A 17,714-nucleotide genomic window follows, 5' to 3' on the forward strand; every position below is an offset into this window, starting at 1 on the left:
TGATGAGGGCCCTGAGGCTGGTTTGCCGGAGATGCCAGTGGCCCTTTTCCTTGAGAAGAGAAAGCCTTTCCTTGGAGTTGTTGTGGGTATGGGAGTTGTGGGCATATCCTGAAGATGCAACCAAGGCTGTCTCCTGTCCCAGCTGCCAGTCGGGTTCATTGCCAAAATGTGCTGTTAGAGGTTCCCTCTGGCTTGGTGCCTGGCCAAAGGGACAGTGACACCTGCCCTCACCCTGCCCTGAGCACCTTTCTGGACTTGGACAACTTAATGTGACAATAAATTAGCAGTGCCTAGGTGCAGACAAGGTTGTGCTGTGCAAGGCAGCTCCTTCGCAGGGCTGTGCCTGCCCCAACCCTGTCCTGCACAGGACACCCTGGGAGAATGTTTCTCCCTGCTGAAGGGGCCCAGGGCTAATACCCAGCAGACTGCCAGGAATGTCCCACTGTGCCAAGAAAAGCCTGCTCAGTCGAAATTGCCCAGTGTCCTATTTTTAGAGGTGAATGTAATCGTGCTGAGCTTTCTCACTGGCTGTGCTCACTGTTATGTTCCCTGCAATCCCTGCTGAAGCAGGAGGAGCCATGAGCAGGCAGGTTCCTTGACTTTGGGATTTGAACTTGCTCTCCTCCTGCCCCACCGTGGTTTTCCTGTGTATTTTCGGTTCTTGGAACCAGATGGGCAGTGATGAGTGTCCAGCACTGACCTGCTGCAGTGGCCTTGGAGGATGCTCATGGGTCGTGCCTGAACCCTCCTGTGGTGTCTCCATGGGGTAGGGGGCTTAAAGGGTGTTCCCAGCTCTGGGCATGTGTCCTCATTTCCTTTCCAGTTTTTTTATGAGGGTCCCTGGAGGGAGGAGAGGATTCAGGCAGCCAGCCAAGATCACACAGAGCCCTGAAGGTGTCAAACTCGAATCTTTGTTTCAGCCAAAGATCTGGGAGGGACAATACCAGGGAGTCCCTGTGATACTTTAGAGTTTAATTGTCCTGAAACGTGTTCTTCAATGTACATCTAAAATAAGTGAACAGAAAACCCAACCAAAATACTTTCCTTGATCTTCTTGAAGATGCTTAAGTGATGGTGGAATCCTGCTCAGGACGTTCTGTAGGTCTTTATGGCAAATCACTTTGATGAAGCAAAAAATACTGTGGATTTCAGGGTCATAAAGATGGGGGAATCTCTTTTTCTTTCCCAGATGGAGTTTGTTGGAGTAAGCCAGCTGTCATTCATCCATGACCTGGGACCAAAGGGCATGTGAGTTGTGAGCTGTGTCTTTGTCAGTTATGATTCACTAAGAGCATGGCTTTATACATAAGTACTGTTAAAATTAATAGCTTTCCTTTTTCAGTGCTAACTGACTGGGGAATATTTTGCCATCTAGATATGAAAAATTATTACTGTTCAGACAGAAATGCTACAATTTGGAGAAATGTTTTTAAGAGTGGGCTGCTTTGTGAGACAGTGCTTATGGGGTTTCCGCTCTTCCCTCCCTGCAGCCTTCCCTGTTGAGCCACCTAATTTTCTGCTTCCTGTGCTATAAGCTGGGACCCTGTGCTTCTTAAAACTCCATTATTTTCTTCTGGGGGGGTTATTTTTGCCCTTCATCCAGTTTTCAGGGCACAGCACAGAGGCTGCTTGGGCAGAGTTGGAGGTGACAGGAGCCAGCCCTAGGCACAAGGGCTGGGGGTTCAGCAGGCAGCCCCTCCAAATCCCCCCTGCACCCCAAGGTGAGCCACATCCGCCACCCTGACCCTGTTCCTGTCCTTGCAGAGAAGGGTTCATCATGAAACGCTCCGGGGGCCACCGCATTCCTGGCCTGAACTGCTGTGGCCAAGGGAGGATGTGCTACCGCTGGTCCAAAAGGTACTGCTGGGGTGGCAGAGGTGGGCATGCCACGTGCTCCCAGGGCACACAAAAATCCCCATTTGTCTTTTTCTCCCAAAAAATCTGTGTGAGAGAATCTTGTTTTTTTACGAAAACCACAGATTTTCAGGTTGGAAGGGCCTGTGGGCTATTCCCTGCCTCACCCTTCTGTCTGGTGGGGTTTTTTTTTCTCCTTGGGAGTTCACAGAAGGGACATGTTACTCCAGAGAAAATCTGGGATTTCCTAGAGCTGACAAAAATGGCAGTGACCTCCTCCCAGACTGTTCACAGCTTTCCCTGCTGCAGGAGCACAGGTGGCTCTGTGCCTTCAGGAGGGAATGTGGCTGGTGACCTGCCCTAGGCAGATTTCAGCCTGGCTGTCTGAGCTTTCCTTCCTTAATTTACAAAATGAAAATCAATTAATTAAAACACTCTTTGGACTGCTTCAGGGCAGGAGCAAATCAGACGTGACCTGCAGCACTAAGGAGCTGTTTGGTGCAATTAACCTTGGCATTAAATACATTGCCTCTTGCTTGTTACTACAAGTATTGAATCCCAGTGTTTTCTCCTGTTCCCATGTCCCTTCCTGCTGCAGACAGACATCATTTGCTGTGCCCATCCCTTTAGCCCTCTGTGTTAGGTCTTGGTTTTGCCTGGGGCTGCAGCACAGGGAGATCTGTGCTGTGGGGGAGTACATGTGTTACCAGCCAGCCTCCAAAAAATGCAGGGTGTATTTCATGGAGCATGCCCTTCCCAGGCAAATCTTTCCATTTGAAAATCCAAATAGCCCCTATCTGCCTTACAGCAACAATTTCTTAGTTGATGGAGCTTCCCCAGGCACCTGGGGAACCTTTGCACCTTTGGATTTTAGCATCACCCATGGGCTGTCCCTAGTTTTATCTTTAATAGTTCTGTTTTCCAACCAAACCTTTCTGCATTCTTGTGAAGAAAAGGTCCTATTTCTGCACCGTCTTTCCAACATTTCTTAATTTAGGTTTACAGAAGATCTCTATAATGAGGGCACAAGGACATAAAGATGTGACTTTCCTTCAGGTCAAATCATTAAATGGTCACCAATTCTTCTTCTTTTTTATGGGAAAAATGCCTTTTCCTCTTGATGCTCCTCAGTTAACCCTTTATTGTGTTGTCCAGAGCTCAAACTGTAGTGGGAACAGTAGCACATCCAGCTCTGATGGATCTCCATTTTTCTTCAGAAGCTAGAAGGGGGGTAGGAGGAGTGTTTAAGTGGGATTGTGTACAGAATATCACAAATGAGTCGCTAAATTCCCAGCTTGGCCCGCTGGGACTGATAGTTTATGCATCAATAAATAAGCAAATAACAGTAATATTTCTCAGAGAGGGTTATTTAAAGGAAGGATTTTAGGACACGGAGGAGGATAGTGGGGTGAAGCTGTGAATGGGCACAGGCAGGACTCCTCAGGCACGTAGAGCTGCCTGGGAAAAACAGAAGGGAAAATACTTGGAAATACACCCTGTGGGATGATTGAGAGTGAAATTATGGGCCAAATAGAGAGGGGAGGTATTTTGGCACCAAATGAGAGGTGATACCAGGTAACTCTTTCAGAGCCCTGAAAGCAAGAAAAAAAAAAATGAGATCTAATTAAAAATTATGGGAAGTAGATGAGGAGCTGAGGCTGTTACTAAAGATACAAGAATGAACAGATTTTTGCAGTGTTTTGTGCTGCTTTGTGTGCTTCTGAGTGTGCAGAAGAATGAAGAGAAGGTCTGGTGATGGAGACCTGTGTGGGACAGAGGGGGCTGGTTACCCCAGCTACGCTGCAGGGAGAGAAAAAATTAGAAATGCCATTCACAGTAAAAAATGTGGTTTTTTTCCCAGAGTTGCCTTCAGGCTACAGTATTTATGTAAAACCTGCCGGTCATCCCTCCTCATGTGTTTCTAACAGGGTGCCTGTTGCTTGGCAATAAAAGCTTTCCAAAATGCCTTGTTCATATATTTTGATAGGAGTGAAAGTGATCCTAGCATTAGAATTAATGTTAGAAATGTCAAATAACTCCCATATAGCATACAAGCTGAATAAAAATCAGGGATGGAGGAATTCTTGTTGCACCTTGCCTTGTGCTCAGAGTTTTATGACCAGGGAGATTCTCATGGGTTTTCTTAAACAAGGGAACCTGTATTTTTAAAGACTCCTGTAAGAAGGAGTTATTTACATAACTCTAAAAAGTCCTATATTGAATTAAAACTCATTACCCAAGTTCATAAAATAGACATGTTTCTGCTCAAGAAAACCACCCCCTGGTCTAGCTCCTGTGAAAATTTTTTACTATTTTGTAGATTTCCCTGATAAATGATATGCACATATTTTGAAGAAGCACTTTTCCATTTTATTAGCTCTTTTTGTGGCTCATGAGGCCTGGCATGGGTGTGAGATCCAGGTGACGTGGTTGCTGTGTCTGTACAGGTGGCTGGTGGTGAAGGACTCGTTCCTCATGTACATGAAGCCTGATTCAGGGGCCATTTCCTTTGTCCTGCTGGTTGATAAGGAATTCAGCATCAAGATAGGCCAGAAAGAAACAGAAACTAAATACGGGTTGCAGATTGACAATCTCTCCAGGTAAGAAAACAACTTTGTTTATCCCCTTTTAGTTTGCTTTTGCATTTTTAAAGAGGAATCGATGCGGCTCTGCAGGAGGGGTTAACAAGCCTGGGTGACTGCTGCTGGTGTGCTCAGACCTGCTGGGGATTTGGCCCTAATGCTGATTATTTCCCATGTCTTAATGAGGCATCTGTTTGCCTCTGTTTGTCCATCCCTGTGGTTATTGCAGGGGCCTGGGGGCACAGTGCATGCTGAGTTGCACAGTCTGGTATGGCAGCAATTGCTTAGGTAATTTTTTAGACACTCTGTTCTCTTTATGCTGCAAGCAGGGATGTTTTCTTCTGCATCCCAATGGAGTATTAATCAAAAGACGTGCTAGTGGGGGATAAAGAGATATTTCATGTTTTTATGTTAGCACACAGTATAAATTCATCTCTCAAAAAATACAACATTAGCTGGCTCCAACTCCAAGCTAAGCTGGTGCTAATAATTTAAACATGGGTGAGTTTTTCCTGCTTGGCAGTGCAGTACCATTAGTCACTCAGAGCAGCTCAGTGCTGTGCATTCTTTTGCAAACAAAACAGCGAAGTCCCTACTTTTTGTGTAAATAATATATGACTGGTACAGTTGCATTTACTAACATGGACAGGCAGCAAGGAGCCCAATTAAATGGAAATGACTTCAGCCTCCTGCCCTGTGCATCATGTGTTCTTGCAGGTCACTGATTCTGAAGTGTAACAGCTACAGACATGCCCAGTGGTGGAGGCAGGGCATAGACGAGTTCATCCGGAAACACGGCAAGGACTTTCTGACGGAGCATCGCTTCGGCTCCTACGCGGCCGTGCAGGAGAACACCCTGGCCAAGTGGTGAGCACCTGGTACCTGCCTGCCCTCAGCACCCCAGCTCTGATGAACAAAGCTGGTTAGCCTTTGGTAGCTCTGGGGACTGGTGGTAATTAAAGAAGTTGCAAAAAAAAAAAAAAGAGGTTTTCTTCACTGGGGACAGAGTAGCAGTGCTGGTGGCAGGAGCTCTGCGTCACAGCTCGTTGTGTTACGCAACATCAAGTTCTGTTTAAGTTCAAATGCGTTGGGTATTTGTCATTGTAAGGATAAAGAGAAGAAAAGGGAATCAACAAATGCAGTTCTGGGTGTAGTCGGAGGGTGGCTGGGCTTTATGCACACAGCAGCCCCTGAGAAGTCCTTCTGTCCCCAGTGTGACCTGACTGCACTAATCCATTCCCAGAAGTGCCTCAAAAACTGGATTCTAGCTGGAAGCAGACCAGTGCTTTCCCTGCAACATCTGCCTTGCAACAACCTCTGCCTGAGTACTTTCTATAAATCAAAGGAAACACCATTCCATCATCCTTTCCTGAGAGACAAACCTGGCTTGCATGTAAAGCAGAACCCAGGAATATTGTGTGAAGTTGGCAGAAGTGCCAAGAGGTACTTAATATTCCCTTATTGTGCTGTTTCATCAAGCTACTGATAGCAGCACTGAATTCTCCCTATGTGTTGTCCTGATTCTGGAAATTAGGATTGTGTTTGCTTTCAAGAAGAGAACATAAACGTCATTAACACAGAACCCCATCGCTCTTCAGCTGTGTACTTTGTTTAATGAAGGGGAGGAAGCATAACTCTGCACTCTGTTTGCTTTTGCAGGTATGTCAATGCCAAGTGGTACTTTGAAGACGTTGCAAATGCCATGGAAGCTGCCAAGGAAGAAATTTTCATCACAGATTGGTGGTTCGTACTGACATGTTTGGGTGTTGCCCAGCTGTCTCTCCGGGGACGCTCCCGACAATGCAGCACTGTTCAGAGCCCTACAGTATGGCAGCTAGCCCTGCAGCCAGATGGTTTGGCAGCACACCCAAACCTCTCCTTGTGTTGTATTCAAAGGCCTTTTCAGGAGGGCTGGCAGCAAAAGCGCATGCTTCAGATCAACAGCTTGGTTGTCTTCCTCCATGGAAATGCCTGAAACTGCACGGAGACATCACCTGAACTGCAAATGTGGTGGCTTGAAGGGCTCCTCAGGACTAAATAGCTGCAAATCTGAGGGGCATGGGTGTCTTGCAGTGTTTCAGAGAAAAGGGATGCTCAACAGTGCTCTTGCCATGGGATCCTGCGTGGGATCCCCTTTCAGCTCCTCTCACTGCCTTAGGAAGCCTCATGCCAGCAGTGAGAGCATCCTGTGGATGTGTCCTTTTGATCTGCCCTTAAATGGGCCAGCTAAGGAAGGAGGGCAGTTTTGTCACCCTTTCTGAGCTGTGTGTCTGCCAAAGGGCCTGGCTCTGCCCACTTGTTACCTAGTTTATGTGTTTATGCAGTGCTCTGGTTCCTGTTTGTGGCAGGAAAAGGGTGCTCTCACAGACTGGGCTGAGTCTCTTGGCTGGCTGCTGGTTGTGGCTGCCCATGTCTTGCCTTTCTAGAGATTAATCTGCCTGAGCCAGCCTGGACCATGGGCATGGGAGAATTCCAAGACATGACTCAGATTTCATGTTCACCTTAGGCATGTCTCTGTGCTCCTCTTTCTCTGTCTGTGAAATGAACCTCTGGCTGCTTATCTGCTGCCTCTGGGATCTGGGAGAATTCCTTTCTAGGGGGAAATTAGGAGAAAACTACATACCATGTTAGCATTTGGTGGGGTAAATCTGTTTCCTGCCATGACCACAGTTAAGCCTAATGCTCATTGATTCCCCTCTATGCAACATCAGGTGGCAGTTCAAGAGCATCCCATTTCAGACCCATTGTCTCTTACCTAGTGTTTTATTTAGACAATTGTTAAAGTATCATGGAATTCCAAAACCTAAAATTTTATGTATAATACAAAAATAGGATGTAGCAATATGCTTTATCCAAACCCAAGCTGCCATGCTTGGTACAAAAGTAGAGGAATGGAATTCTGTCACGTTGCTGTGCAGGAGTTAGAGATTGCTTAACTGTTTCTTGTAATCCTTGAAGTGATAAAATGACCTGTTGAGTGATCCTATTGCTTTGTCTTTAGGCAGCAAGGACAATTCAGCACAAATCTGTCCTGTTCAGATATCTCAGGTGCCAGGAGAACTGAAATCCCAGTCTTACTTATTTTTTATGTCTACATATTTCTTTCAGATCTACCTTGGGGTTTTCTTTTGGTGCATCTTTCTTTTGCAGATAGAGTCCAAATTTCCCTGTTATTGAACATCACTGTTCAACCTGGTCTCGTGGGTTGTCGAATATGAGGATGAATGTGCTGGACATGTCCCCTGCCCTTTGTAATGCTCAGTTATTAAAGAACAAAGAGCAGGATATTGGAGAATGCATCACTCTGGGACATGAGCTTTCACATCCACTTTATTTACACTTCAATTCCTTTGCTTCCCAAGTTGGTTATTTAGGCCAGTGTTTTGTTTGCAGGTTACATCTGCTATATTTTTTATATACCTTTGTTTTCTTAGGCTGAGCCCAGAGATCTTCATGAAGCGACCGGTGGTGGAAGGGAATCGCTGGCGGCTGGACTGCATCCTCAAGAGGAAAGCAGTGAGTGAGCTCCAGCTGCACCCTTCACCCTGCACCCACCCAGCCAGGGGATCATACTGGGGCTGGGGCACTTCCACCATTCATTTTGGTAGAGATGAGTGTTAAAGCCTCACATCAGATGGCCTTGGAAAACCACATGCTTTGATTTTTTCCCCTCATTTGGGTTTGGAGGAGCTCAGAGGTGGAAGGGTAGATCCTCTGATTGCCCCAGGTTTGGGTCACTTTAGCCTTGCTTTACAGCTGCCCCAGTTCGTGGTAGGGTCAAAGACCTGCTGCTGTCCATGTTCTCCATGTGATTTATGTGATTTAGAGTACAGGGAATGCTGAGCACTTTGTGGTGTGTTTATGAGTGTGGGCTGTGCTCCAGCTGTTCACACACCCTGCGATAGCACCGGTACTAAAAAGAGCTTGCCCATATCAGCAGTGAGTCACAGGGAATTATTCCCATGGCTGGAAAACCTCTTGGACTGTTGCTGTAGTAGAAGGGAAGAAGTCCACATGGACACAGACTTTAAACTAAAAGGGGGAAGCTTTAGATTAGATATTGGGAAGAAGTTCTTCCCTGTGAGGGTGGTGAGGCCCTGGCACAGGCTGCCTAAGAAATTGTGGCTTCCCCATCCCTGGAATTGTTCAAGGCTAGGTTGGATGGTACTCTGAGCAACCTGGTCTAGTGGAAGGGTCTCTGCTCATGGTGGTGGAACAAGATGGTCTTGACGTTTCCTTCCATCCCAAACCATTCTGTGATTCTGTGACATGCTGAAATAGTCTTTGACTCTCTTCCCTTTCAAGCCAGTTGTCATCACAGTCCTCACCCCTCCACATACCTAGATAAAAAATGAGGGCTGTGTGTCTGACTGTTGTTGATTTGGAATTAATCTTGTTTTCTGGCAAAAATAAACTGCCTACAAAGCATCACTCACTCAGAGGAGGAATTTGGCTTCTTTTTGTCACATTGACATGGATTTCATATGGCCATAAAAACATTGTGATAGAGTGGGGTCAGTCCCTGGAAATGCTTGCTCTGTCACTCGTGCTGTTTCTTTGACTCAACAAGGCAGCCACAAGCTGATGTGGTGGTGTAGGGGTGAGGCTGCCCTTTCTGTGTGTGCAATGTTGCCTTGGACTCCCCTGGGTGCAGTGGAGAGCGGAATGTCATCTACAATTTGGAGATTGCCTTCGCTCTTGGCAGCAGCTTTATGGGAATAGGAATTCAGAACGTTGTGGAAAGTTTAGGTTCCAAGTTTAAGATGGCAAACTCTAGTGCAAGCTTTTAATCCATGCTGATTTATGGGAAGAGGAGGTGTCCCAGTGTGTGACCAGTATTTGCCAAGGTTTGGGAGGCACTTGGCACATTTAAAAGTGCTTTAACAAGAGTTCTTAGAAACTCTGCCGTGGATACAATGCTGGTCACAAAAAGCATCATGTTTTTAGCACTGCTTAGTGTATTCCAGGAGCTTGTTTAGCCCTACCAGCAGAAAGAACCTCTTTGCTGGTGTTGAGTTGGTGACATCCCCATCAGGAGGGGGGTATCTGTGTGACCTCACTGGTCATGTCATCCTGCAGGGACATTTGACTGTGGGCAACCCTCAGGGCAACATGAAGCAGCAGAACACTGAACTTTAGTAGATGAACATGATTGCAGTGAATCATGCTTGTAAAATCTACCTCAAAGGGTATGTGAAAGGAGCTGCTATAGGAATGACCTGTGGATGTGCCTTGGCATAGCTCAGACAAAAACAATAAAACCCATGCAAACCCAGGTACTGAGCCCTTCTCAGAAAGCTGGAGAGCTTTCCCAAGCAGGCAGGTTCTACCAGGCTGTGGGGTCCCCATGGAGGATTGGGAAGAGCATAATCAAGTGCAACCTCAGTCAGCATCTCCATCAGCAGACACAACACATTTACTGCCTCTTAGCTTTTCCTCCCTTCAGAAGCAGACTGTATTCACTGATGTGCCTGCATTCCATGTGTTCTTTTTTACTTCTGACAGCAACAAGGAGTGAGAATTTTTGTTATGCTGTACAAAGAGGTGGAGCTTGCCCTGGGGATCAACAGTGAATACAGCAAGCGGACGCTCATGCACCTCCATCCAAACATCAAGGTAATTGCACAGGGCTGTGTGGAAAGTGTTTGATTCAATTCAATTGATTGCTGGTGCTGGCCCCGGTGTATTTGGGTGGGAACTGGAAGTTCAGGAGTGTTTCCCACCATTGCATTGGGAATAGTCTGACAAGACACATCCATATAGTGATGCCACTGCATCTTCATTTCTGTAGGTTCTAGTGGAATATAAAATTGCTTAGTTTAGATTTGCCAAAGCAGCTATTCGCCTTAATTGACAAGAAGTGTTTTTCGTGTGACAAGTTAATGGGGTTACATCAAATGGAAAATTACAATTTGGGAGTGTTGTCTCATTTCAGCATTTCTGCTCAAATATGAATGATGAGAGTCAACACTGGGTATTAGTGTTCCCACCAGAGAAGAACAGCATTGCACTGTCTCGTGCTGTTAAACTACTGCTCTGGCACCAAGCAGAAAATCAGTTGTGGCAGATAAACCAGTAGATAAGGCTAGATCCAGTCTCCTAGACACACATACACCTTAATGAGCAGTAAGATACTTGTTATGGTAGAATAATTGATTCATTTTCACTTGATCAGTTGTCACAGTGCAGGGAAGCATCCGTTCATTGTCTTTGGAGCAAAACTGGATGACAGACACAAGCTGTGTCACAGGTTTTGGGAGCAGCCAGGTGAAATTTGGTAGCTTTTTCTCCAGGAAGCTGGTCTAGTGGCTGTAACATCATAAATAAAACTCTGAGCTTAGATATAGAAATTAGGGTTCCATAGACACTTGTCAAAAAGAAATTTCCTAAACAAATGACAAATTTGATTTTAAGTTGGGGGAGAAAAACCACCCTTCTCATTTCACTTGTGTGGTGGCAACAACCAAAGAAGTGACTCAGATCACCAATATGTTGTTTTCTTTCAGAGCAGGCTCTGTGTTTGAAAGCTCAGCTATTACAGCTCAACTGCAGCAGTTTCTTTCACTATGGTCCTCTTATGAAGCTGCTGTAAGGGTGACTTTATCCCAACATCAGTAATCATTCCTGCATTCTGGGGAAGCACCTGCCTGCCATATGGCTGACAGAAATTAAGTAGCTTCAGTAATTAAACAGTGGATGCATCCAGTAACAACTCCAGCATTTCCCCATCACCCCAAACAGCCAAAAAAGGCTGAACAGCTCTCTGCCTGGAAGGATTTAAATTTGACAACAGTGCTGAGCTTGAGTGCTGGTTTCCTCACAGGTGATGAGGCACCCAGACCACGTGTCCTCCTCTGTGTACCTGTGGGCCCACCACGAGAAGCTGGTGATTGTTGACCAGTCCGTGGCGTTTGTGGGTGGCATTGACCTGGCGTACGGGCGCTGGGACGACGACGAGCACCGCCTGACCGACGTGGGCAGCGTCAAGCGCGCCGGCGCCGTCAAGTCTGTGTCCACCGCCAACCTGGCAGTAAGTGGGCTGGGTCCAGCTGGTGGCCAGGGTCAGCCACAGCAGGTCTGGGTCAGGGCTGAAGGGGCTGTGTCCTCTTCTGAGCATAGGGTTGGGTTTTGGAGGTTTAATGACAAATAAGTGATGAGAGGAAGGATCTAAGCATCAAATGACTCTTGAGGGCTATGTGCTGACAAGGCCTTGCTAGGGCACAGAGATAAGAGAACTGGGTTTCCCCTGGAGCTTGGAACAACAGCCACAATTTGAAGTCTGTGTTCTTAAAATCATAGAATCTTAGAAAGGTTTGGGTAGGAAGAGACCTTAAAGATCATGTTCCTACCTCCATCATGGGCAGGGACACCTTCCACTAGACTGGACTGCTCCATGTCCTGTCCAGTCTGGCCTTGAACACTTCCAGGGATGGGGTATCCACAGCTTCTCTGGGAAGCCTCTCTTTCCTTAACAAAACTTAGAAATGCAGAGTAAACACTTGCAGAGTGCTCTGAAGTGTTTGTTGTTTGTGCCCACAGCAGCTCCCTTGTTTGCTGAGCTTTCTGCTAACCTTTTCTATATGCAGCCACATGTCTCTAAAAATTGGAGAGGTCTAGGTTGATGAGAATTTCAAGGGGAATAATAATCCCGAGTAAATTTATGGATCCAAATGCTGCTAATATTTAGGCTTCCCTGGAAAGTGCCTCCTCTCAGACTCTGTCTCAGAGTACAGACTCATCTCAGAAAGCATGCCTAGTTCCCACTGAAATGTGTCTGTCACAGAGCAAAATTTGGCTCATGGTTGTTTCTGAGCAGGAGAGAATCTGTAGTAGCTCTAAAGTAGTAGCTAAAGGAGACCCTGACCTGTAGCCATGTCTTGTGTCTTTTAAGTCTGCAGCGGAGTCAACTGAACGTGTCCCGCTGCAGCCTCAAGCTCTGGCCCCAGAGAGCCACTTGTTTGAGAGAAATGCTGATGATGCCCCAGACACATCAAAAATGAAAGGAGTAGGAAAACCCAAAAAGTTTTCAAGGTTCAGCATTTACAAGCACCTGCACAAGCACGGCATGCACCATGCTGACAGCGTCAGCAGCATCGACAGTGAGTCAAGTAAGTGATGTTCAGCTAAATAATGTATATAAAGGATGTGTGGAGGTGGTGGGTGGGTGTATGTGCACGTTCACATCATTTCTAGGGCAATGTGTTCTTTATATGGAAGGAAAGTTGACAAGTTACCTAACTATCAGAATAATAGCTGTGTGTAGTCAACATGTAAATTTGCGTCACTGCAAAACAGAGAAGAAAGGTTTAATGTGGATTTTTTTTTTTTAGCTAATTAGCAATTTTCATGAGCCGTCAGATGATGTGGTACAGTGTATGTGTTTCTTAATGTTTGTGTTGTTGGAAAGTGTTTGTTCCTGCAAGAGAGAATTGAATCTTTGATTTTTCAGCTTGGATTTATTACAACAAGCAAATAATTTCTGAATGGGATTATCCCCTCTCATAGACTTGTGTTAAAAGCTAGGTTTTAAATAAGTTCACTTAAATGGAAATATTCCAAATTTACCCACTTGCTAGAGAGGAAAGTCTGTTCAGCAGTTGAATATTTAAATGCAGCTTTTAATTCCTGACGTTAAAGATAACTTCAGTGCTAAAATTACAAGGATCAGCTTGGCAATTGTTCCAGAACGAAATCCTTCCTGAAAGTCCTCAGCTCTGGAAGATGGGGGAACTTACTGGAATTTCCATCCCCCCTGCAGATCTTTCTCTTGCCTCTGGCTCCTTATGGGTGTCTTGGTTGCAGTCAGCTCAGGACACGGCCACAGCTTTGTTCTTCCTTATATCTGTTTGGGTTAGAACCAGCTGGCTCCTGAGTTTGGTCCTTTGCCTGGCACTCACTTGTAGTTTCAGCAAACTGACGTCTGGTTTGAGTTCCTATCTGCTGGGTGCCAGACAAGAGCAGGCACCAGGGTGACAGAGGTGGACATGTGTTTTTGCCATGAGTAGAGCATCTTGACTTTCTGCAGGTTATTCAAGCCCCACTAGGAGCCATCCGAATATAATCCAGAGTTTAAGGCCCCATCTGAAAATGTTCCATCACCACAGTGAATCCAAACAGGGGCTCGCTGAGCCTCGGGAGGGTAAGTGGAGGAAGGCAGAGCTGTGGAACCCTTCAGGCTTAAGCTGCTGATTTTTTTGTGTTATAACTATGGTAAGAGTGAGGTTGGGTGCCAGGATCAGCCTTCGCTGCTTGTTGTTCTCCCAGCATACTTATCTCTCCTCTGTGGGCATCCTGGCAGAAGAGCCTTCTCCAGAAACTACAAATACTGTAGCATAAATAAATAAGAATTAAAAACCCCAAAACAACAACAACAAACCAAAATCAAACCAAAATGAGTAAGCAAAAAAATTGCAATAATGACAGCAGGGAACAGTTGCAGAAATAGTTCTCATTCTGGTATGTGATGATTTCAGCAACTCTCATCCTGTAAAGGAAAGAGCTTTACTGGAACTGGGAAGTTCTGTATTGGATATTTTTAAAGTAAGCCTGATGCAGGAAGACATGCAAACAGAGAGAGGAAGCAGCAGAGTGGCTCCTGCCAGTCCTATGTTTGGACAAAGACTGGACTCCCCTCTTTTTCTTCTAATTAGGACCAAGGAAAGCACACTCACTTGAGACAGGAGTTGAGTGGTTGTGAGCACTGAGCTGTTCCCATCTCTGGACTGGTGTTGGAAGGGCCTGTCCCAGTGTGGTACCTTTCCAAGATGCCTTTGGGTTCAGGAACAGAGTGAGGAGCACTTTTCCAGCATCATCCTCTTGCAGACATCTTCCTCTAAGGCATTAATTGCCAATTATAAAATATTGGTTGCAAAGTAGTGGCAGGCAACAAAGCATTTCCATGTGTTTGTGGAGACGTTGTGCAGTCTCCCCTGTGGCCATTCATGCTCATCATGAGTCACTGTGCAGTCATCAGAGCGCGGCACACAGAGCGTGTGTTGGCCCGTGTCCCACACGTTCCCATTCCCACCCAGGCATGTCGAGTCAGAGATTCCCCAGCTCCACCTGGACTCTCACTACAAGCTCGAGCTTCCTAAGGCAGCTCTGGTGCAAACCTGCTGCATGGCATTTCTGGCATGGCTTGGCTCAGCTTGGCAGGGTCACAGCAGCGCTGGCAGGGCTTGCTTTGTGTCCCCTGCTCTTGTGCTGCTGCCAGTGTGTGTTCTGTTGACTGTTGAAAGTTGGTTTTTCTGTGTACTAAGGGGTTTTATGATTACCTGGCGGTGTGGTTGGGTTAGGAGGAGGTTTCTGCTCGTGGCATTGCTGTATAATTACTGTATTAGTATGTGGTGTCACAGATGAAGGCTGCTCTCAGGGTCAGAAAATAATACCAGCTAACTGTTTATGGTCTAGGCTAACATTTTTGGATTTTTTAAGAGCCTGGAAAAAGTTCACAGCACCAAAATATGTGCTCTGGAAAAGGGATCCTGTTAGGAGGGAATATCCCTGCGTGCAGTATTCCTGCACAAATTTGGAATTCAGGATCCACTTGTTCAACATGTAAAATTGTATTAGAAATGACACTGCTATTTACAAAAAAACAATATAATACTAAGAAAACCCACAATACTTCATGAGGGAACATGAACATCTCATTCTAGATATTAACTACTACTTCAATTAGAGGAGATACAGCTAGAGAGGCAAAATAAACTCTCTAGCAGAGATGGAATTAGTTCACTATTAATGTAAAATATATGAAGTAGATGATATACATGATGTGGACTGCCATATGGGAATATTTAGGTGTTATTGAACTGGGGAAACGCAAATGGTTGTAGGGTGATGTAGCCCAAGATAAAACTCAGCATCTGCTTTTCATTTCCATAACAGACTCCTGTATATAACCTCTTCTGATTGTATAAGAAATACTAAAATAGGGGAGAAAAAAATGCTAACATACATCCCTTGAAAGTAACAGGAGCACTAGGGAGAAACCAGCTTCAGCTGCTTGGGACTGGCAGTCCACCAGTGCTGTTCCATGGCTGTGAGTCTCTCACTGCTGTGTGCAATGGATGACCATGACTTTGGAGCATGTTTTTGTTTTGTTTGCTGGGACAGATAAAGGATCCATCCGTAGCCTGAAGACAGGAGTTGGAGAGCTGCTTGGGGAAACCAGGTTCTGGCACGGGAAGGACTATTGCAACTTCGTCTTTAAAGACTGGGTGCAACTCGACAAGCCTTTTGCTGGTGAGTGGGAGTCTTTGCATTCCCCAAAACTTTCTTCTGCACCTTTATGGTCTCAGATCATATTTTTTCTGCCTCCAAGCCAGAGGTAGCAAGGCTGGTTTGGTTTCTAGGAAAAAGCAGCAAAACTCCCTTTGAGGAGTTTTAGGGTCAATTATGCTGTTGCAGTCCAATTCATCTGCCTTGGGGGTGCCTGGTGCCATGTCCCAGAAACCTCAGTCTGAGGAGGGGGATGCTGTGCTTTTCCACATTCATGTCCTTTGTCTGAGAAAGCTCAACCATGCTCCCCTGTCCCACAGACTTCATTGACAGATACACCACGCCGAGGATGCCCTGGCACGACATCTCCTCCGTGGTGCACGGCAGAGCCGCGCGCGACGTCGCCCGGCACTTCATCCAGCGCTGGAACTTCACCAAGGTGGGTGTGGGTGTCACTGCTGGAGACACAGAGTTAAGCACAGCCTTGCCTCATCCCTCTGCCCTCTGAAGGCATCTGTTTTGTTTCCTTGTGTTCTGATATGTTGCAAGCATTTTTTCTTTATCTGTTGCAAGCATTTTTTCAAGCATTTTTTCTTTATCTGTTTTTTTCCCTCCTGTGCAGATTATGAAACCCAAATACCGGTCCCTGTCCTACCCATTCCTGTTGCCAAAATCTCAGCAAACTGCTAATGAGTTGAAGTATCAGGTGCCTGAGGCTGTTCCTGCCACAGTCCAGGTGGGTGTTGGTGGTCTACTGCTCACATTCTCCTCAGAGGGCTTGTTCTGCATCCTCCCAGGAAGTTTGAATGCCTGACAGACTCTCTGCAGAACTTGAATTATAAGATGCAAAACTCTTACCTAATTCTGCTCACAGATTAGGTGATCAGATCCTCAATTGCAATAGAGTAATGCAGCTGTTTTAGAGAAGCATTAATTTTTATGTCCACCTTTGAGGTAAAGGGACTAAAGTGTATGCAGTACTCAAATGGTGGGAACACTCTGACTTTGCATAGCTGTGTGGTTTAAATGGTTTGTTTTCTGCTGCTCTTTGTCTGACACCTAACATTTGGTCTTTATGATTTAAGAAGGTCTGGTAGGTTGAGGTTACCCACTGAGGATTTATCTCACATCTTAGAGCAGCCTGCCAGGCCCTGACGCCTTGCTCAGATGGGTGGTTGTCAGTGAGAGCCCAGCATTAAGTGGAGTCTTGAGGCTGTTGCTTTCTGCCTTGAACTTCATCTGCACTTTATTTTGCAGCCCTGCCACCCCTGTGGGTCCTCTGCAGTTCCACACAGTCAGCCCACAGTCTGATTTGTGACAATAGGTCTCAATCAGTCAGAATTGCCAAGATAACTGTTTAAAAGCCTAGCTTGCTCTATCAAGTGCACATACTTGAATATTGCTGTTACCCAGCAGAAATAGGAACTTGTTGAAGAGTACAAAGTCAAAATAGTTATGCTGAAGCAGCAAAACCATTGTGTGTCTCTGTGGATGAAAGATGTATGAGGTAAGAGCAGTTAGACCAAAACCAGGAAAAATGCATGACTTTGCTCTTTGTAAGGAGTGGTCTGCCCAGATGAGAGCACTGCTTGGGGAAGCTTAGTAAAATAAGATGCTTTTTTCTGGGTTTGTGGGTTGCCAGGGCATTGTCTGCTCCTCTCTGTGTGGTGTGAGGGATGGGCTGCACAGGGATCTTGTGTCGGGGTTCTGGGGTGTTTTACATCAGCCTCCAAAACAAGGCTCCCAGCTTGCTGGGAAGTAGTTCCCTTCAGGCATCATCCTGTTCCTTGTGGCTGTAAATGCCTCCCTGTCTGGATCTGACACCGGCTTTTTGGGAAATCTTGTTCTTATGGAAGCGATGGGGCTTGTGTCCCCTGAGCACACTTTAACTGCAAGATAAGCCACAACTTCTAAATCATGGGGTTTGCTGTAGCAAAAAGTTAAGCTCTGCTGATTACAGAACTGGAAGCAGTTCCCAAAGGAGAAATTAAACTGAGAACAACCTAGATCCAGCTTCTCTTCAGTCCAGCTGCAGAGCTGCTGGCTCAGGGGCAT

The 17,714-nt window shown here is 45.9% G+C and overlaps 1 protein-coding gene across 7 annotated transcripts in view; it reads left to right on the forward strand.

Moving 5' to 3' along the window:
* Nucleotides 1-17,714, forward strand: part of PLD1 (phospholipase D1) — a 72,651-nt gene that overhangs the window by 36,069 nt on the left and 18,868 nt on the right. For 6 of the 7 annotated variants that reach the window (XM_033516622.1, XM_033516621.1, XM_015637971.3 and 3 more), the window contains 13 exons: nt 1,190-1,248; nt 1,765-1,857; nt 4,302-4,454; nt 5,154-5,303; nt 6,096-6,179; nt 7,871-7,952; nt 9,942-10,052; nt 11,260-11,466; nt 12,328-12,544; nt 13,462-13,575; nt 15,555-15,683; nt 15,980-16,098; nt 16,282-16,395. In XM_033516622.1, coding sequence (XP_033372513.1) covers nt 1,190-1,248; nt 1,765-1,857; nt 4,302-4,454; nt 5,154-5,303; nt 6,096-6,179; nt 7,871-7,952; nt 9,942-10,052; nt 11,260-11,466; nt 12,328-12,544; nt 13,462-13,575; nt 15,555-15,683; nt 15,980-16,098; nt 16,282-16,395 — 1,632 coding nt within the window. The remainder of the gene's footprint in view (nt 1-1,189; nt 1,249-1,764; nt 1,858-4,301; nt 4,455-5,153; nt 5,304-6,095; nt 6,180-7,870; nt 7,953-9,941; nt 10,053-11,259; nt 11,467-12,327; nt 12,545-13,461; nt 13,576-15,554; nt 15,684-15,979; nt 16,099-16,281; nt 16,396-17,714) is intronic. The other variant, XM_033516624.1, reaches the window with a different exon arrangement.

Source organism: Parus major, chromosome 9 (genome assembly GCF_001522545.3).
Source record: "Parus major isolate Abel chromosome 9, Parus_major1.1, whole genome shotgun sequence".
NCBI classification, from domain to species: Eukaryota; Metazoa; Chordata; class Aves; order Passeriformes; family Paridae; genus Parus; species Parus major.